The sequence below is a fragment of the Musca domestica genome, unplaced genomic scaffold, assembly GCF_030504385.1.
Source record: "Musca domestica strain aabys unplaced genomic scaffold, Musca_domestica.polishedcontigs.V.1.1 7, whole genome shotgun sequence".
Classification (NCBI taxonomy): Eukaryota; Metazoa; Arthropoda; class Insecta; order Diptera; family Muscidae; genus Musca; species Musca domestica.
Genome location: NW_026712383.1, coordinates 3036459 through 3056843, shown reverse-complemented (window position 1 = coordinate 3056843; position 20385 = coordinate 3036459). Strand labels below are relative to the sequence as shown.

Sequence of the window (20385 nt, the reverse complement as noted above, 5' to 3'; positions counted from 1 at the left end):
CCATATCATATTTCCTGTAATCAATGTAACCAATGTCTATTTAATAACGTCACACAAGGAGCAAGTTCAGACACATGTCTTCCTTTATTGTCAAAGATTGAGCCGGTTTCTACTTCCGTCAAATAATTTTATTATAGCCTTGCTCACGGGGAAATTTCAATCTCCGGTTCGTATACAGAATGACACAGCTCACTTTTTTCTATGATTATTCTACTTTCCAATTTGACGCAAATAGTTGCGGACTTAAGAATCAGTCGAATGTTATCTTTAAGTGTTCGATTTTCATGTCGCTCGTATCGAAAGGGACTGCTTATCCACAACGAAATAACTCGATCACCACGATTGTACAATGCATAACTAAATCATCCATGCCATATGGTAAACGTAGCCGATTTGGGAAACTCATAGTATTACTCTAAAGGGCTATGCTATTTGGATTTTTGTATAATGTTTTCGACGGTCTCGAACCGTTTGGTATGAAAAACAGTGTCAATGATTCAAGGGCGGTTCCTTAAAAGCATGGTCTGGTTTTCCCTCTAGTAATGCTGTTGGGGTACAGTGTTGCTGATATATAGATAAATTGACGGGTTTTATTCACAAGCACAATTGTATACATGTTTTAGGCCTTACGAACGATTTGTGCTGAGTATTCTACGCCCGGCTCATTTAGTTGCTTCAATATTCTGATGAATATTCTGTTCGGACATGTGTAACATCATCCATTTACATTCTCGCCTTCGGAGATTTAGCGGTTAATAGGGCGTGTATCAGAATGATGTTATGTATGAATCAATATATTATGCAGATGGTGTCAGATGGATATTTTAATTAACTTTTCAAAGACCAGTTTTCATAAATGCAGTGTGCAATTTACTTTGATAAGACTTGAGTTGTTGTCGGCTTATTCGTGTAAAGCATCGCCACGATCAAAACGGGCATTTCTGGCGTTTCCTCCAGCCCAAAAACCAGATCTAACTGTGGCACGTTGAGGAGGCATTTGTTTCTCGCGAATCACTCGAGGATGCAACAATTCTGCCTATTGACGAAAACATCATGATGGAAATGGGACTCGACACTGAAACTAATTTTGTCGTCAAAATTAACATTTTCATGTCTCTCCAATACCAAATTAGGGAACTGCCTTCGCTGCCCATGTTCAGCTGGCTTAAGTTAATGAGTCAATTAAACTTTTTATAAATGAAGATGAAAACCTTTCGTCACAATTTGGTGACACCAATTTGCTTAGCTCGGTGACGAATTGAATTGAATGGAGTTTGAGCGACATCATCACGTACAGCTGTAATATTTTCGGTCGATTGAAGTGATCGATTGATTGATTGTTATCTTTACATCACTCCAAATCAGTTTCGGCAAATGTATCCATTAATCTGTTTGCAGTTGATTCTTTTGGAGCATAATTGCTGTGTTCTAGTTGCGACACCCTTTATAAGTTATGGGCGCTGTGGGCTTCCTTATGTTTCGCTGTATGATAAAAAAAATGGACTGAAAATAGTTATATAATTCGATGAATATTTCTAGCCCACCGAAAGCATAAATTTGTAGATAATTTTAAGCAGTTTGCTTGAAATTATTACTTTTTACCGTTTAGGCCTCCGTGGTAGTAATTTCGAATCCATTTCTGGCTACGTCGATGGTCTGGCGAACTGTGGCAAGCACCCTCTCTTTTTTTACAACCTTTAGCAATTATTTGCTCTACCATCGCTTTACTCTCTGGTCTTGGACTTAGCGCTACAACTCTTGGTGAGCATTAAAATCCACATATACATCTAAAGTACGGTGCTTGATTGTTACCTCAATGTCTGTATTACTAGTGACTATTTCAAGTCAAGGATTATGCTTACCTATTGATTCGTAACGAAACATACCAACGTTTCATTCTCGCCAAAAATACTCTTTGCCAGAAGGCATATCATTTACTTTTGTTTAGTCTCTTACAATGGAATTTAAAAAATGGCGCGTACTTTTAGCATACTGTAGGAATGCAGTACATAAATAAACCAGCACTACATGTAGTACATACGCTTTGACGTTTTTCATAATCCCAGATAGAAATATGAAATAAGGGTTGAGTAACGCTATATTGCAGCTGTCGTTAAATTGCCTTTGGTGTACGTAATATGCAACTGGTTTTTTTATAAATAGCCAAAATAAGGGTTGTTTCACAGTCCTTTGTACAGCACAATCCTTCTGTAGAAAACATTGTTCAAATACAAAAATTTTATTTTATGTTAAACATCTGCTGGTCATGAACTTCCCTGTTTATGTTGTGCTATTCCATTGTTGTTGGCATCACACATCTTTTGTAGTACAGTTTCATTTGTTTTAGAATAACCTAAAAGAAAATATTCGAATAGCAAAAACTTAGAAATTGAAAACAATTTATATTGTTTGTATCGTACGTTTTAATATTTCTTGCAATTTCTGCCAAAAAAAGAAGTCTTATTGCTGGAAATGATTTCCAAAGGTTACAGAATGGTTCCTGTAGTATTTCCAACAGCTGCTCACTTGTCCCTATCACTTTTCCACTTTTATATATTTGCGATTCTGTATTAATTTTCGTAACATTCCTTTGAATTAAGGTTTTATTTAAATTAAGGTTAATTTGATGTTACTTTTACATATTTATACCCTACACCAAGTTGGTCAGGGTAACAGGCAAAAGGTCTATCCCATAGTTCCTTTTGATGATCTGCATAGAATCACATTCTGAATCGATTTATGCATGTCCGTCCGTCCGTCCATGTATTTTTGTAAACAAAGTACAGTTCGCATTTGCCCTATCCAGATGAAATTTTGCACAAATCATTTGTATGGGCCAAGAACGAACCCTATTGAAATTGGAGATAATCGGTCAAAATTTAGATATAGCTCCCATATATATCTGCGTCCGATTTGCTTTTTATGGTGCACCAAACGTGTAATATCAGCCCGAATAGTATGGAATTTTGCATATACAACCAAATTAGGTCTGAAAATAAGTATGCCAAATTTGATCGAAATCGGTTCAGATATAGCTAAAGCTCCCCTATATATATATTATTCATCCGATTTGTTATTTTGTCCTCCGCAGCCGTAATATGCACTCCGTAACAACAATATTTGGGGAATGTATCAAATACAGCTCAGAAATAAATTTGCTTAATTTTATCGAGATCGGTTCAGATTTGGATATAGCTCCCATATATAACTTCGGCCGATTTACCTTTTATTGTGTACCAAATGGCCAATAGAAGTACGAATTTAAAAGATACAAATGCTTCGGCATATTTAGTCCTTTGAACTTTAAATTATAATTATAATGATAGCGTGTATGATTGAATTCTCCCATAAAAACTTTTAATTGTTATGTGGAGCTCTCCTAAATTAGCAAAGTGGTGTAGGGTATCATAAAGTCGGCCCCGCCCGACTTTAAGACTTTCTGTACTGATTTTTGATTATAAAATCGCTTACGAAATCATCAGCACACCAATTCGATCGCAGCTTCATTGTCTTTTATATTACAGTGACGCATTGTTAGCTTAATGTTCATCTATGATAATTTTTTCAATGTATGCGTGTGGGGTTTCTATCCAGACGTAGTTGAGGGTGCTTCCGTCGTCCATCTGTCCGTAGTATGTCTGTCTTTCAGTCTGTTGTAATCACGCTACAGTCAAAACAAATAAAGATAGGAAGCTAAAATTTTGCGCAGGTCAGTCTTTTGTCTGCAGGCAGGTCAAGATGGACTATATCGGTCCACGATATCATATAGCCCCCATACAACGATACCCCCCATTTTCGGTATTTTGATGATTGTAGCGAAAAATTTCAATGAAATTGACTGAAAATCCACACAAGGAGTTCCTTCTGAGTACATTTTCCCCTGGAAGAGTATTGTGTATATAGGTCCACGATATCGTATAACCCCCATACATTTAGTAGGTACTTTATAATACTCTAAGAAAAAAATCATTTGCATTATCAACACTACTTGAATTTGATGTAACGCAGAATTTCGTAGCAAAATTTTTGGCGCTATAATATAACAAATCCATAATGGAACCACTTTTCGCCAGGTCCATATCTTTAAAACTACCAACAATTAACGTTGTAAAAATTGCTATTTATAAACATTCTCAGCTTTGTGTTATTAGGTTTTATTTTCGACTAAAAAAATATTTGTTCAATTGTCAATGTTGAAAATTTTCAACTTTGATATTTCGTTCGACGTATTTCGGTAGCATGAGTTTTACTTGTGTGGTCAAAAACGTCGAATTTTATGTAACGAAAGGAAAAGTTAATATTGATAAGACTGTGCACTTTTTATTTGTACTATTCGAATTTTATAACATAATTCCATTTCGAATTTTATAACATAATACCTGCAAATGTCTTTTAAAATATCAATAATATTGCGCAGCTATTAAATTGTCTTAATAGTGCGCAAATAATAAGGTTATTGCTATTCTTATACTAATTATTTTCATTTTTCACAGGTTGCGAAGATAGTCTATATACGAAGAGACGGATATGTGTAGTCAGTGCCACATTTAATGCTAAATTTACAATACAATTTACGGACGCTGCTGTTTATGTGGAAAATGTAAAATAAGTAAGTACCAATATGTTGATTTTTCCTAATTTTAGATTTTATACTGTACTTTACAATTTTAATAAATTTTTACTTGTGATATAAACAGTATGAACACCCAACATACCAAAATGGCTTGAGAATAATATTATAAAAAAACTTGAGAATGTGTTACGAAATGAGTGTTTAATAAAGAGTAATCGAAATTTTATTCCTCATAAATTGGTTTATACTTGCTATTGTACAATAAGCTTAATTTTATAGAAGCTTATTGTTGTAATAGTGTATGATGATGTTCATGGTCATCCCATTTGCCTTTGTTTCTTTCGTTTCCCTTATTTGAGATTCTGCATCTCTTTAAAAAATATTACTCTTGAAATCCTGCAATTTTTTTCATGTGTCCAGTTTGAAATGAGATTGGATTTTATAAATACAACATATTCTCAATAAATTCATCATTTTTTTTTAAAAAATCGGTCCGGAAATGTGTGACAATTTCTCGTGATTTTTCCTTTTACTAAAAGAGGAAACTTTTTTCTGACAATTTTACAATTGAAAAAAAAAATGAAAAATAATTTATCAACGAAGGACTCACGTGAGAAAAATTTGTGCACAATAAATATTCATAAGCATCGTTAGTTGTTATTATAAACTATTGGTGTAATGTTGTTCTCAAACTGATGGTCGTTTAATTTATCTTTGGTATGTTGGGTAACTGCTTCTTGGTAATATTGTAATTTAACATTTGTGTAAAGACTTTGAGGCTTAAAAATGTGTAGTTTTTGCGCTGCTTATATAAGGCAAACGATGGGCTTCTCGCTGCTAAATTTAAAGGAATCTGTTTTGGGTTTTACTCGAATGATGACTTGAATCGACAATTTGAGAAAAAAAAAACGGAAACATTCTTCCAAAAAGTGGGTTTTGACTCAAATTTGTATGTCACATTCATCATTTCACATGACATCATTTCAAAAACGAAATCTTTCAAAATAGATTTTAACATATTGTAGTGTTGTAGATTACTTATTACTTGTTTTTAGAAATGTTTTTGTTAATTTTGGCATTAGTTCCTTATTGATTATAAAATTTGTTGTGAAAATACTGTTTCATTGATTATAAAATTTGTTGTGAAAATACTGTTTCATTTTGTATGATATATATATAAAGCTAGTCGCAAGAAATCTATGAGTTTAGATAACCCCAATTTAAGTCAAGTTCGGGTGATTGCCTTCTTTCGTTTTATTATCGATAGCCTTAGAAAAACAGTGCAATGCATTCTTTTGCACACGATTTCCATACGTTCCCTTATAACGTTTGAGGAAATATTTCAACATTTCGCTGTCTAAAGCATTCTGTTGGAATATATATTAGGTTCATCTCAATAGTATTTTTGTGAACTTTTCCTGTCACTATTTCAAAAGGACGTACGTGTCTAATTCTTCCATGCCTACACATTACTACATATGACTTTAACGCTTAACGTGTGGCACAGAAACATTTTTGTTCTAAATCAAAAACTAATTTTACCGAAGAAGAAATAAATGTTGAACATTAAAATCTATTTCATATAACCCTTTTTATAAAAATTGTTAAACCTTTTGTCCGAATTATGAAATTAGATTTCTACGTTAATGAAATTAACAACTTACGACCTATTTTATCACGATGAAATGAGATTTGCAAAGGAAATATTATAAGTTTATAGCCTCTATTCGACTGTGGTTGCATGAAAACGACAAATTTTCCATTCAATAGAGTTTCGATTGCTGTGTCTTTCGAAAATGTATAAATGTAAAGTAAAATGTAAAATATAAAAGTTATATACCAGAAAACTATTTCTATACCTGAGAACTATATCTTCGTGCGTTATTGATATGACCTGCAAGCAACCCCGCTACCTGTTGAACCAATCACAATCTGAAGAACAGGTAAGTTAAAGAAATCGTATTAATCATACTAAGGTCGCTTACACACAAAACATGGAGCAGGTATAATATATCATCATAATATATGATCATTTGGAAGTTGTATAAAGCAGTCACATTTACGTCACCTGACTACGAATTTCGTTGGCAAAGTACATTACTTTGATTTGAAATCTTAAACATTTCCACACCAAACAATTTTTCATTGTGTAAGCGATGCATTTAATGCATCACAACGATCACATATTTCGGCCAGTTGAAAATAACACCTGTACATTTAAATTAGCAACAACAATATTTAACTTTAATATTATTTTCATAATTAATTTGCCTACTTGTTGTTTACTTTTTGACGATCCTGTTTTTGTAAACCCTTAAGTGTTCGAAACAGGTAGAGAATTCTGTTATACCATAAGTGTTCGAAAAAGTTTGTGTAATTCTGTTATAATATACATCAAATAATACCCAAATCAGAATATAGATGGTGCCTCACATAACCTGTAAAAGTTTCCCACATCAAAGCCTTAGTTTGAAAAAGCTAAGCCATTCTGTTATAATATACGACAAATTAATATCGTAAATTAGAAAACAGATGGCGCTTCTAATAATTACATGCTAAAGTTCCTTCATGCCTACATGTAATCGCATTCGCACAAGTGATTTTCAAACTAACATCTATTTAAAGCTTTTGTACATACAAAGCATTTCACCTGTTGTATCCAAGACAATCACCAAAGAGTTGAATTATCAAGTGCAAAGCTGTCATCAAGCTCACCACGTAAAACAGTGTGGTGAGTAAAATAGAAAAAATAGAAAACAAAGCATTTATACCTGCATAACAAAGCTTCAACACAAGTTCACATTGAACGCAACCCACCACAATGGTGAATATTAGCAACTTCCACCACCATTGAGCGAGGACCACAACCAAACACATCTAAAAGCTTTTTAAAACAATAAATGAGCTTTTTCCAAGCAGCCTTCGAGCGCTTGTTGTAGTGGGCCAAACGAGAGGCTTCGGCGGCAATACGTTCGAAGATATCGTTGACGAAACTGTTCATGATGCTCATGGCCTTGGAGGAGATACCGGTGTCGGGATGGACTTGCTTCAACACTTTGTAAATGTAGATAGCGTAACTCTCCTTACGCTTGGTACGTCTCTTCGACTTATCGCCCTTGGTAATGTTCTTTTGGGCTTTGCCGGCCTTCTTTGCTGCTTTACCACTGGTTTTAGGAGGCATTTTCACTTATTATTTTTTTTTTGAATCACACAAACACTTTTAACACTGTTCACAAATGATAACCAAAACGGCCAGCTATACAGAATTTGTAGATTGTAGTCGACAAGAATTTCAGGTAGTCACAGCTAGTAGGCACACACAAGGCAAACCACCCCATTATTGAAGTAATGTGTGTGTGAGAAAAGTATAAATAGCACGTTTCGGGGCGAAAATTTTTATCATTTGTGTTTTTCAGTGCTTAAGTGAAGTGTTTAAAACTAAAATAAAGTGAAAATGTCTGGTCGTGGTAAAGGTGGCAAAGTTAAGGGAAAGGCAAAGTCCCGTTCCAATCGTGCTGGTCTTCAATTCCCCGTCGGTCGTATCCATCGTCTGTTGCGCAAAGGCAACTATGCTGAGCGTGTTGGTGCCGGTGCTCCCGTCTATTTAGCCGCTGTCATGGAATATTTGGCTGCTGAAGTCTTGGAATTGGCTGGCAATGCTGCCCGTGACAACAAGAAGACTCGTATCATTCCCCGTCACTTGCAATTGGCCATCCGTAACGACGAAGAATTGAACAAATTGCTGTCTGGCGTTACCATTGCCCAAGGTGGTGTATTGCCAAACATCCAAGCTGTTCTCTTGCCCAAGAAGACCGAAAAGAAAGCCTAAATTATCTCGAAAGGTATTATGGAATGAAGAAGAAGAATACAGACCATCGTATGATTCCATAGAAAAATCAACCAATCCGTCCTTTTCAGGACGACAAAAAATATTTGAAAAGAGAAAGAAAATTGCGTCAAGCTACATTTGTATGAAAAAATAAAAATTCTCAATAATGAGAGACGTTGGCAGAATAACTGTTTTTCGTTGTCAGTTGCATATTTGTGTTGTCGTTGTTGTTGTCTCTTATGATTTCAGGAATAGAGCGAGCGAGAGAGGAGAGATCGTGGCGTCACCAAATGAGTATGTATAACATGAAGAAGAAGCATGTGGCAGTTGGTGGTGGCTTCGCAGTAATTTTATGTGAAAAAATCGTACCCCGGCGCATTCTTTGGGGAAAAGGCATAAAGTAGATGATTTGCAAGGGAATTTTGGCGGCAAAGTAGTGTTTTGGTGGAAATAAATCGACGCATACATGAAAATAAAAGCGCATTGTGGTGCTATGGAAAATTTTAAACACAAAAAATAGAACAAAAGTAACATAGTAAAATGAAAATTAATGAAAATAATTACAAAGAAAAATAAAATAACGTAAATTAATAATTAAATTAAAATAAAATAAGAAAATTTTTAAAAATTAAGGCAAATATTAATGAAAATTTAAGCAAATTTTAATGAAAATATTTAAAGATAAATTAAAGAATTTTTGAATAATAAATACATTTTATGAAAATAAAAGATACTTTAAATGAAATCACAAATTTTTAAATTAATAATAAGGAAATAAATAAAATAATTTTAAATTAATAATAAGGAAATAAATAAAATAATTTTAAATAAAACGAAAATGTGATTTAAAAAAAAAAATCTAATGAAAAATTAAATAGAAATTAATTGAAAATTAAATAAGAAAATTGAACATAAATAAAATAAAATTCATTTAATGAAGAATTTTTAAATAAAATTCAACGATTTTAATTTTCGATACAATTTTAAAGGAAATGATTAGTGAATAATTTGCAAATTTTTAATGAAATTTTTTAAAATAATATGAATCAACGATCTATTTAATAAATATTTTCAACAATTTCAAATTAAATTTTGAGAAAGATTCAACAATGTTTGAAAAAGTCAAAATGAAATTCCTTTGCTACCACAGCATGGTTGTTCTTTAGTAATATCAACTAAATAATACCAATACATACATAAAGCGACGCTATGTTATACTCATATTATACGAAAAGGAAGAAGAAGAATAACTAAATGTGTTTAGCGATGTGAGTTGCCGACGGCATGTTTATGATCGGGAATAAAATACGAGACATCGGTAAAACAAGGTTTTCGGTGAAAATATTCTGGAGAAAATTGAAACGAGTAAGTATTTATATTTTTTCTTTATTTGATTTTTAGACATTTTTCATGAATTGTGAGAAAAAAATACGAGAAAGCTGAAAAAGAAAATTATTAGAAATTTTAAAATAAAATTCCTATATTTCCTAAGGTAAGTGTTTATTTTTTATTTATTTTAATTTAAAAAATAGTTTTCAACAAGAAAGTATCTCTTTTTTGATATATTTTGTGGTCCTGAAAAGGACCGATTGTTTTGTTGTAAAAAAAGATTTCTCCAAATTGCGTCAAGAATTTGTTTAACCGCCGAAACCGTACAAGGTACGGCCTTGTCTCTTCAAAGCATATACGACATCCATAGCGGTGACGGTTTTACGCTTAGCATGTTCGGTGTAGGTGACAGCATCACGAATAACGTTTTCCAAGAACACCTTCAGAACACCACGAGTTTCTTCGTAAATCAGGCCAGAGATACGTTTTACACCGCCACGACGAGCCAAACGTCTAATAGCTGGCTTGGTAATACCTTGGATGTTATCACGGAGCACTTTCCTGTGACGTTTAGCGCCACCTTTTCCCAAGCCTTTACCACCTTTACCACGACCAGTCATTTTTTCACTTTAGTTTATTTCACTTATCACTTCACTAACGTTCAAAATACGAATGTTTTTTCAACCCAGGTCCGCTTGTATTTATACAAAATTTGAGGCTCTCTCCAACCATTCAACGCACAAGTAAAGTATGTACAGTTATATGTGTGTGTGTACATTTGCCGTTAGTATTGTATGTTCTCTTTTGTGTGTGCGTGTACATTTGGTATACCGATAGGTAAGAATTCACTAACATATCAACCCCGAAAGTTGATGCTAAGAGCACAATTTTCTATAAATACTCGTTTTCTTGGCGATGGCAACTTTATTACAGTGTTAACCGTGTTTGTGTGCATATCTCTAGTGAAGTGAAAAAATTCAAGTGAAAAATGGCTCGTACTAAGCAAACTGCCCGTAAATCGACCGGTGGAAAGGCTCCCCGTAAACAACTAGCTACCAAAGCTGCCCGTAAGAGTGCCCCAGCCACCGGCGGTGTTAAGAAGCCTCATCGTTTCCGTCCTGGTACAGTTGCTTTGCGTGAAATCCGTCGTTACCAGAAGAGTACTGAATTGTTGATCCGCAAATTGCCCTTCCAACGTTTGGTTCGTGAAATCGCTCAAGATTTCAAAACTGACTTGCGTTTCCAGAGCTCTGCTGTTATGGCCTTGCAAGAAGCCAGTGAAGCCTACTTGGTTGGTCTTTTCGAAGATACTAACTTGTGCGCCATCCATGCTAAGCGTGTCACCATCATGCCTAAGGATATCCAATTGGCCAGACGTATTCGTGGAGAACGTGCTTAAATTCTTGACGTTTTAAAAGCAACAATTTTACAACAAAACAATCGGTCCTTTTCAGGACCACAAATATTTTATAAAAAGAGATATTTTTTCACTCAATCTACAATTTTTAGTATTTTTTTTGAAATAAATAAAAATAATTTAGGGCTATGATTACTTTTTCAACAATTAACATTTTTAAAATAAAGATATATTTTTTGATGTTGTTTTTTTTTTTTTTTTCGTTGATGATTTTTCGACACTTTATTTTTTTATTTAATTTTTTATTTTATTTTGATCGAATATTTTATTTTTTTAATTTTATTTGAATTTTTTGAATTATCCATTTTGATATTTTCCTTTAATTTGCAAAATTATTATCATTTTTGTACTCCCTCTTCGAAAAAAATGCTATGACTCATAAAAACAACCACCACATACATTTTGCTAACGGGATTTTTTTTTGTCCATTTTTTTTCCTTTTCCCGTTAAACAAAAAATTGCTCTCTTTATGATTTTTGGCGCGAAATTTGTCTATTTCTCTCATTTTATTCCCCTTCGATCATTTTTTTTCTTTTGTGGACTATTCAATTTAACGGGAAAAATTCTCTGCCTTCAATTTCTACGAATTATTTCATGTGCATTTTAAAAATTTCCAGCTAAAATGTTGTCCCTCCTATTTATTTTTTTCAGGAATGATGTATGAAATATGTTTTATTCCTTTTCAGCAAAATTTTTAAATGTTTTATACGCATTTTAAGACATTTGAATATGAATTTCTCCGTAAGGAATTACAAAATTATTTTTGCAGGATGTATTTAGAAAAATTGGTAATAATTTATTATTTTTTAAAAATTTAAGAAGAAAATAATTGATTTGTTGAGAATTTTGATGTAAAATATAATTAAAAGTATTATAAAAAGAAATGACAATAATATTTACCTTTGAAGTTGATCGAAAAACAATTTTGTAAAACGCAATTAATTTCATGACATTTTCAAGTGTTCTAGGTGATATTTGGCTGTAAAGAGGAATTTCTTTTTGGGAATATTTTTTCATAAAATTAACAAAAATTTGACAAAATAACGTAGAAAATGGCTTCTACTACTATTTTTAAACAATTTTAGAACAAATTATGTTAAATTTCATAAAAAATATTGCAAAATGAAAATACATAGCCGTTTGTCAGTGAATGCCTGTACATTGGTAGTATGAAGTATTCTGGGGATTTTGTAACTTTTCCCCGTAAATTATGACTTTTTGTGAATAATGTTATATTTTGATGTAAATATACAAATTCTGAAATGTTTTTTAAGAAATTTTTATAAAACTTATTAAGATTTGAGCTTTCAAATTTATTTCAAGAAAAACTTTTCTTCATTGAAATTATGCCAACAAGAGGATTTCTGCTGTCATAGACCACATAATAATTTCAATTTTTTCACATAGTAAAATATGAAATTTCATCGATATTTTTCTTTGATCCTAAAGTAAACATATCAGGCTACATTTTCAAAAAGAATTTTCAATTAATTTTTCATAAAAAATTCGATTTTTTTAAATTTTAGTTGGAAATTTGTGATTACATTTTTATAATCTGCCAAGTTAAACGTTTATAATTCACAAACGGCAAGTGATAATTACACCAAACTTTCTTTAAAACATAGCCTGAAATCTATACTTTAAAGGTATAAAACATTTTTAGTGAAAATTATCAAAGCTTCTTCAGGAAAATTTAATTTCTCCGAAAACTTTTGTAAAAAATTAAACACGCTTCCACACAATCTTTCGAAAAATTTACCAATTGACTACTATGCACATCTCATCTTTTCGATGTACCTACACTTTAGCTCGCCGCTAACAAAAATAATAGTACACATAAATTTGTGAGTGTATTTGTGTTAACAGTGAAATATAAACCAAACAGTGAATAACCATGTCTGACGCCGCCGTTGTTGAAGCCACCGCCTCCCCAGTTGCCGCTGTTGAGAAAAAGGCACCAAAAAAAGCCGCTGCCAAAGCAAAGAAGCCATCAGCTGCCCCTACCCACCCTCCAACCCAGCAAATGGTTGATGCCGCCATCAAGACCCTGAAGGAACGTGGAGGTTCATCATTGCCCGCCATCAAGAAATACTTGGCCAGCACCTACAAAGTAGATGCCCAAAAATTGGCCCCCTTCATCAAGAAGTACTTGAAAGGTGCCGTTGCCAGTGGAAAATTGATCCAAACTAAAGGTAAGGGTGCTTCTGGTTCATTCAAATTGTCTGCTTCGGCCTCTAAGGAACCCAAAGCCAAGACTGCTGAAAAGAAGAAGAAGGCCCCAGCCGCTGGTGACAAAAAGAAGAAGGCTGCCGCCCCTAAAAAGGCCGCTGGTGAGAAGAAGGCAGCTGCCAAAAAACCCTCTGCCGCCAAGAAGACCGCTGAAAAGAAGAAGGCCGACAAAACAAAGGCAAAGGCTGCCAAGAAAACCGGTACAGTTAAAGCTAAACCAGCAAAGACCGCCGCCAAAGCATCTGCCACTAAACCAAAGGCACCCAAGGCAAAAACTGCAGCTGCTAAGCCCAAAAAGGCCGCAGCAGCAAAGAAGCCAGCTGCTAAGAAAACCGCCGCCAAGAAGTAATTTTTCCCAGAAAGATTACTTTTTCCACAATATTTTCGATATTCGAAAACATACTATCTAACAGCCCTTTTCAGGGCTACAAATTAAATTAAAAAAGAGAAAAATATTTATTTTCAACAGTTATCGTATATATTTGTTACCTAAAAAAAAATTGTACACGTGTTTGAAAAAATTACTTTCGCTAATTACTGTTCTTATTAGGTAATTTTATTGAGCCAATATAATCGTGGACGCCACTGGATTATTTTTTAACCCAGGTCATAAAAGATAATAAAATATTTAAAATTTTTCCTAATTACCCACAGGTCATAATTCTCGAAAATCCCCATAATTTGGTCAATTTTATAATTTCTACTTAATTTTGAAAAATTTGTCATTTTCATATTCTCTGTTAAATTTCATGAATTTCATCCAAAAATGACATTTTGGCAAAATATTTACATTTTCCATCAATACATTTTTTCCATTGAACATTTCTGCCTCAGCCTTATATTTCGTTGCTTTGCCGTTGTGCTGTATCAAAATGCTCACACATACATGATGCCCATTCGATGTTGATCAACGACGGCAAGGCAAATCACCACTAACACACGCACACATATACGACGACGATGGCTGTTTTAGCATATCGCACAAGCAAGCAAGCAAAGGTTAAACATAGGCACATATGCGAGTTAGCTAAATGTATGGAAAAATCATTGTATAGAGAAAAATATATTTCCTATGGAATTTTATTCGTTTATTACTAAATAATGATAAATTGTAGTTTCAACAAAAATATGATCTCTTTTGAAATGTTTTTTGTGGCCCTGAAAAGGGCCTTTTAAGGTAGTATTTCGACGCATGAAAATGAAAAATATCAAGACATTTACTTGGAGCTGGTGTATTTAGTAACAGCCTTGGTACCTTCACTGACGGCGTGCTTAGCCAATTCACCGGGCAACAATAGACGGACGGCGGTCTGGATTTCCCGACTGGTGATGGTCGAGCGCTTGTTGTAGTGGGCCAAACGAGAGGCTTCGGCGGCAATACGTTCGAAGATATCGTTGACGAAACTGTTCATGATGCTCATGGCCTTGGAGGAGATACCGGTGTCGGGATGGACTTGCTTCAACACTTTGTAAATGTAGATAGCGTAACTCTCCTTACGCTTGGTACGTCTCTTCGACTTATCGCCCTTGGTAATGTTCTTTTGGGCTTTGCCGGCCTTCTTTGCTGCTTTACCACTGGTTTTAGGAGGCATTTTCACTTATTATTTTTTTTTGAATCACACAAACACTTTTAACACTGTTCACAAATGATAACCAAAACGGCCAGCTATACAGAATTTGTAGATTGTAGTCGACAAGAATTTCAGGTAGTCACAGCTAGTAGGCACACACAAGGCAAACCACCCCATTATTGAAGTAATGTGTGTGTGAGAAAAGTATAAATAGCACGTTTCGGGGCGAAAATTTTTATCATTTGTGTTTTTCAGTGCTTAAGTGAAGTGTTTAAAACTAAAATAAAGTGAAAATGTCTGGTCGTGGTAAAGGTGGCAAAGTTAAGGGAAAGGCAAAGTCCCGTTCCAATCGTGCTGGTCTTCAATTCCCCGTCGGTCGTATCCATCGTCTGTTGCGCAAAGGCAACTATGCTGAGCGTGTTGGTGCCGGTGCTCCCGTCTATTTAGCCGCTGTCATGGAATATTTGGCTGCTGAAGTCTTGGAATTGGCTGGCAATGCTGCCCGTGACAACAAGAAGACTCGTATCATTCCCCGTCACTTGCAATTGGCCATCCGTAACGACGAAGAATTGAACAAATTGCTGTCTGGCGTTACCATTGCCCAAGGTGGTGTATTGCCAAACATCCAAGCTGTTCTCTTGCCCAAGAAGACCGAAAAGAAAGCCTAAATTATCTCGAAAGGTATTATGGAATGAAGAAGAAGAATACAGACCATCGTATGATTCCATAGAAAAATCAACCAATCCGTCCTTTTCAGGACGACAAAAAATATTTGAAAAGAGAAAGAAAATTGCGTCAAGCTACATTTGTATGAAAAAATAAAAATTCTCAATAATGAGAGACGTTGGCAGAATAACTGTTTTTCGTTGTCAGTTGCATATTTGTGTTGTCGTTGTTGTTGTCTCTTATGATTTCAGGAATAGAGCGAGCGAGAGAGGAGAGATCGTGGCGTCACCAAATGAGTATGTATAACATGAAGAAGAAGCATGTGGCAGTTGGTGGTGGCTTCGCAGTAATTTTATGTGAAAAAATCGTACCCCGGCGCATTCTTTGGGGAAAAGGCATAAAGTAGATGATTTGCAAGGGAATTTTGGCGGCAAAGTAGTGTTTTGGTGGAAATAAATCGACGCATACATGAAAATAAAAGCGCATTGTGGTGCTATGGAAAATTTTAAACACAAAAAATAGAACAAAAGTAACATAGTAAAATGAAAATTAATGAAAATAATTACAAAGAAAAATAAAATAACGTAAATTAATAATTAAATTAAAATAAAATAAGAAAATTTTTAAAAATTAAGGCAAATATTAATGAAAATTTAAGCAAATTTAATGAAAATATTTAAAGATAAATTAAAGAATTTTTGAATAATAAATACATTTTATGAAAATAAAAGATACTTTAAATGAAATCACAAATTTTTAAATTAATAATAAGGAAATAATAAAATAATTTTAAATTAATAATAAGGAAATAAATAAAATAATTTTAAATAAAACGAAAATGTGATTTAAAAAAAAAATCTAATGAAAAATTAAATAGAAATTAATTGAAAATTAAATAAGAAAATTGAACATAAATAAAATAAAATTCATTTAATGAAGAATTTTTAAATAAAATTCAACGATTTTAATTTTCGATACAATTTTAAAGGAAATGATTAGTGAATAATTTGCAAATTTTTAATGAAATTTTTTAAAATAATATGAATCAACGATCTATTTAATAAATATTTTCAACAATTTCAAATTAAATTTTGAGAAAGATTCAACAATGTTTGAAAAAGTCAAAATGAAATTCCTTTGCTACCACAGCATGGTTGTTCTTTAGTAATATCAACTAAATAATACCAATACATACATAAAGCGACGCTATGTTATACTCATATTATACGAAAAGGAAGAAGAAGAATAACTAAATGTGTTTAGCGATGTGAGTTGCCGACGGCATGTTTATGATCGGGAATAAAATACGAGACATCGGTAAAACAAGGTTTTCGGTGAAAATATTCTGGAGAAAATTGAAACGAGTAAGTATTTATATTTTTTCTTTATTTGATTTTTAGACATTTTTCATGAATTGTGAGAAAAAAATACGAGAAAGCTGAAAAAGAAAATTATTAGAAATTTTAAAATAAAATTCCTATATTTCCTAAGGTAAGTGTTTATTTTTTATTTATTTTAATTTAAAAAATAGTTTTCAACAAGAAAGTATCTCTTTTTTGATATATTTGTGGTCCTGAAAAGGACCGATTGTTTTGTTGTAAAAAAGATTTCTCCAAATTGCGTCAAGAATTTGTTTAACCGCCGAAACCGTACAAGGTACGGCCTTGTCTCTTCAAAGCATATACGACATCCATAGCGGTGACGGTTTACGCTTAGCATGTTCGGTGTAGGTGACAGCATCACGAATAACGTTTTCCAAGAACACCTTCAGAACACCACGAGTTTCTTCGTAAATCAGGCCAGAGATACGTTTTACACCGCCACGACGAGCCAAACGTCTAATAGCTGGCTTGGTAATACCTTGGATGTTATCACGGAGCACTTTCCTGTGACGTTTAGCGCCACCTTTTCCCAAGCCTTTACCACCTTTACCACGACCAGTCATTTTTTCACTTTAGTTTATTTCACTTATCACTTCACTAACGTTCAAAATACGAATGTTTTTTCAACCCAGGTCCGCTTGTATTTATACAAAATTTGAGGCTCTCTCCAACCATTCAACGCACAAGTAAAGTATGTACAGTTATATGTGTGTGTGTACATTTGCCGTTAGTATTGTATGTTCTCTTTTGTGTGTGCGTGTACATTTGGTATACCGATAGGTAAGAATTCACTAACATATCAACCCCGAAAGTTGATGCTAAGAGCACAATTTTCTATAAATACTCGTTTTCCTTGGCGATGGCAACTTTATTACAGTGTTAACCGTGTTTGTGTGCAGTTCGTGAAATACATCTCTTCGGCAGTGTTAATTCGTGTATATTGGTGGTTAATCATAGTGGTGTTCATTGTGGTTTGGTGGTTGGTCGTAGTGGCGTTTGCTGTGCTGTGGTGGTGGATTGCAGTGGCTGTTACTGTGCTGTGGTGGTGGTTTCATAAGGCAAAATTTGGTTGGGTCTCTCAAAAAGTTGAGAAGCCCATAGAAGGCAGCAAAATTGGAATTTTGCTGATTATAAGGCACAAACACTAGAGAACGAGCAGTGGTGGTTGGTGAAGACCAAAAATCAACAGTGCTGGCGGGAAACCCCAAAACCGTCAGCACCCCAAAGTCGACGGCGAATATTTTCAACGCCGTCAAAAGTGAAAGAGGCGCGATTTTTGCCATAGATAAAATGGCAGAAAAGCAGGCGGTTATGCCGGTAAAAAGTCAACCCTACCGGCATAAAAATTGAAGCAGAGGGTATATTTGTCAAGCCAAAAATGGCAAATATACCCAAAAAAATGGATGGTTTGCGCATCTGATGGTGCAACGAGCGACGGGGGCCAATCTATTAGCTCCGATGTGGTTAGGCAGCCACGTAAAAAACGCTGCCATTGCAACGTAGGCAATTCTGCCTACGATAACGTGAAGCTGGAAGCTACAATACGCCAGCTTGAAGCCCGAATTGCTCACTTAGAGCAAGAAAGGAGCCGTATGGCAGCAGAGCTGGCTGCTGCCAACCAAGCGCTAGCCAAATGCGCTAAGATTGGCCCCTCCAGCAAGGAGACCGTAGTGGCTACCGAGGCAGCCGTAGACCTCGGTATGGCGGATGATGAAATGGAGGTCGTTCCGTCAGAGACTGAAAAGAAGAAGACCTCCAAAGGTGCTGTCCCCAAAGTACGGTACGTACTGAAGGAAGTCACGGAGAAGGTTCAACCACCCAAAACTACCCCCTTGGTGGTTGATAACAAGACTGCTGCTGCTGTTGCTGTTCCCGCTGCTGTTCCTGCTGCTGCTGATCCCGCAACAAAGAAGAAGTCTGCTGCTCCCGGCCCTATGAAGCAGACACCTGAGAAGGCAAATGCTGGCAAAAACATGCCAGCTTTTAAGATTTTCGGAGCTGGAGTATCTGAGGTGGCAGGCGTCCTGAGACAACATCTGCGTTCAGGTGAGTTCTCCATAACCTTAGTCCGTCCGTCCGTTTTGGCGCTGAAGGTCAAAGGCCTCAACGCATTTAATTTTGTCAAGCAAATCTTGACAGAGCGTGGGTATAAATTTTATACCCACACCCCCAAGGAGTTACGTCCTCATATGCTTGTCATAGAGGGCTTAACTAAGGAATATTCGCCTGAGGCGGTAAGTGAGTTCCTCACTACCAAATCAGGCCTAAATGTTGAAATTGTTGGTTTGACCAACATTTCCTACCGCTTGTGGCTTTTGCGTGTAAGCAAAAGTTCGGACATTTTGGGGTTGTATAACCTCAAAATGATATTTGACTGCAATGTCAAGATCCGTAAGGATAAAGGTAGTGGCATGCAGCAATGCTACAATTGCCAAGGTCACGATCATATCGCGACCAATTGTACGATGCCAAAGCGCTGTAACAAGTGCAATGGAGAACATGGTCCTAAAGAGTGTCCTGTCCCTCCCAAGGGACAAGACACTCTTATCGAATACACTGACCCAAGTACCGGGGAGGTAGTGAAAAAAGTGGCACAGCCCTGCTACTGTGTCAACTGCGGAAAATACGGACATCCTGCTTCGGCTAAGGATTGTCCCTTCCGTCTGGCAATCTTAGCCCGCAAGGCTAAAGCCAAGGCCGACATCCAGGCCAAAATGAGGCACGTTCTTTACGAATTGCTGCCATTGGCTCCACCATGACATATGCTGGTGTCGCAGGTGGCCGTGCAAAATCGGCCCCTCAACAAGCCCCAGCTAGTAACGGTCCACGTTCTAGCAATCGACCTCCCCAAAAAGAGGTAATTTCACAATCTGAGAACATTGTCCAGTTCTTTGGAACTGACTTTTCTCAAAAATGCGAGAAGGCTAGGACATTTGGTCCTATCTTCCAAAAAATTATGGCTTCATCAGGTATTGACGCAGCTATGTCTGCCTGGTTGCTATGCATTGCTGGAAATGTCCAGTTTTAAAGTAGTTTTTGTTAATGTGAACTCTTTGATTTCATTATCAAAGAGACACTATTTGAAGTTGTTAGTTGAGGAGAGGAGGCCGGATGTACTCCTTTTGGCTGAGCATAAGCTCACCCTTCTCATAATTTTGTTGAGATGGATATAGGGTTTTTCTCCAACATTCGTGAGGGGGCGCAACGCGGGGGCGTACCGCGGTTGCTATTCGAGATGGTATTCGCTGTGATCGAATACCACTCTCAACCGGACATATAGAATCCTGTGCGGTGAGGGTATGGAAGGACGATGGCTCCACTGTAGCTTTTGTCTCAATTGTACCTCGCACCCAATGTGGACACTACGATCCGAGACATTTTGCAGGTTT

General features: G+C 35.4%; 7 protein-coding genes and 1 pseudogene across 7 annotated transcripts; 4 read left to right on the top strand and 4 right to left on the bottom strand.

Annotated features, from left to right (window-relative positions):
- Positions 1-901: 901 nt before the first annotated feature.
- On the bottom strand, positions 902-7754 carry LOC101895913 (histone H2B). The gene is made up of 2 exons (XM_011295276.3): positions 7494-7754; positions 902-1036 (listed from the first exon to the last, which is right to left on the bottom strand). The coding sequence occupies exons 1-2, from the start codon at positions 7752-7754 to the stop codon at positions 902-904; spliced, it is 396 nt and encodes a 131-aa protein (XP_011293578.2).
- Positions 7755-8027: 273 nt separating this feature from the next.
- Positions 8028-8402, top strand: LOC131806232 (histone H2A). The gene has a single exon (XM_059130190.1). The coding sequence runs from the start codon at positions 8028-8030 to the stop codon at positions 8400-8402; it is 375 nt and encodes a 124-aa protein (XP_058986173.1).
- A 1565-nt stretch (positions 8403-9967) lies between these two features.
- LOC131806118 (histone H4) lies at positions 9968-10415 on the bottom strand. Its single transcript, XM_059130036.1, has one exon. The coding sequence runs from the start codon at positions 10349-10351 to the stop codon at positions 10040-10042; it is 312 nt and encodes a 103-aa protein (XP_058986019.1). The 5' UTR covers positions 10352-10415; the 3' UTR covers positions 9968-10039.
- Positions 10416-10502: 87 nt separating this feature from the next.
- On the top strand, positions 10503-11194 carry LOC131806117 (histone H3). The gene has a single exon (XM_059130035.1). The coding sequence runs from the start codon at positions 10720-10722 to the stop codon at positions 11128-11130; it is 411 nt and encodes a 136-aa protein (XP_058986018.1). The 5' UTR covers positions 10503-10719; the 3' UTR covers positions 11131-11194.
- Positions 11195-13042: 1848 nt separating this feature from the next.
- LOC131806231 (histone H1-like) lies at positions 13043-13726 on the top strand. Its single transcript, XM_059130189.1, has one exon. The coding sequence runs from the start codon at positions 13043-13045 to the stop codon at positions 13724-13726; it is 684 nt and encodes a 227-aa protein (XP_058986172.1).
- Positions 13727-14594: 868 nt separating this feature from the next.
- On the bottom strand, positions 14595-14969 carry LOC131806230 (histone H2B). The gene has a single exon (XM_059130188.1). It carries the CDS (start codon positions 14967-14969, stop codon positions 14595-14597), a length of 375 nt encoding a protein of 124 aa, XP_058986171.1.
- A 272-nt stretch (positions 14970-15241) lies between these two features.
- LOC131806229 (histone H2A) lies at positions 15242-15616 on the top strand. Its single transcript, XM_059130187.1, has one exon. It carries the CDS (start codon positions 15242-15244, stop codon positions 15614-15616), a length of 375 nt encoding a protein of 124 aa, XP_058986170.1.
- Positions 15617-17216: 1600 nt separating this feature from the next.
- LOC131806119 (histone H4-like) lies at positions 17217-17623 on the bottom strand (annotated as a pseudogene).
- Positions 17624-20385: the final 2762 nt, after the last annotated feature.

Bases quoted from the DNA above. Each gene is read 5' to 3' on its own strand.
- LOC101895913 (XM_011295276.3), bottom strand. From the start codon at position 7,754: ATGCCTCCTAAAACCAGTGGTAAAGCAGCAAAGAAGGCCGGCAAAGCC. The intron at 1,037-7,493 runs GCTGCTTGGAAA...TTTCGTCAATAG, and splicing joins ACTACAACAAGCGCTCGAAG to GCAGAATTGTTGCATCCTCG.
- LOC131806232 (XM_059130190.1), top strand. From the start codon at position 8,028: ATGTCTGGTCGTGGTAAAGGTGGCAAAGTTAAGGGAAAGGCAAAGTCC.
- LOC131806117 (XM_059130035.1), top strand. From the start codon at position 10,720: ATGGCTCGTACTAAGCAAACTGCCCGTAAATCGACCGGTGGAAAGGCT.
- LOC131806230 (XM_059130188.1), bottom strand. From the start codon at position 14,969: ATGCCTCCTAAAACCAGTGGTAAAGCAGCAAAGAAGGCCGGCAAAGCC.
- LOC131806231 (XM_059130189.1), top strand. From the start codon at position 13,043: ATGTCTGACGCCGCCGTTGTTGAAGCCACCGCCTCCCCAGTTGCCGCT.
- LOC131806229 (XM_059130187.1), top strand. From the start codon at position 15,242: ATGTCTGGTCGTGGTAAAGGTGGCAAAGTTAAGGGAAAGGCAAAGTCC.
- LOC131806118 (XM_059130036.1), bottom strand. From the start codon at position 10,351: ATGACTGGTCGTGGTAAAGGTGGTAAAGGCTTGGGAAAAGGTGGCGCT.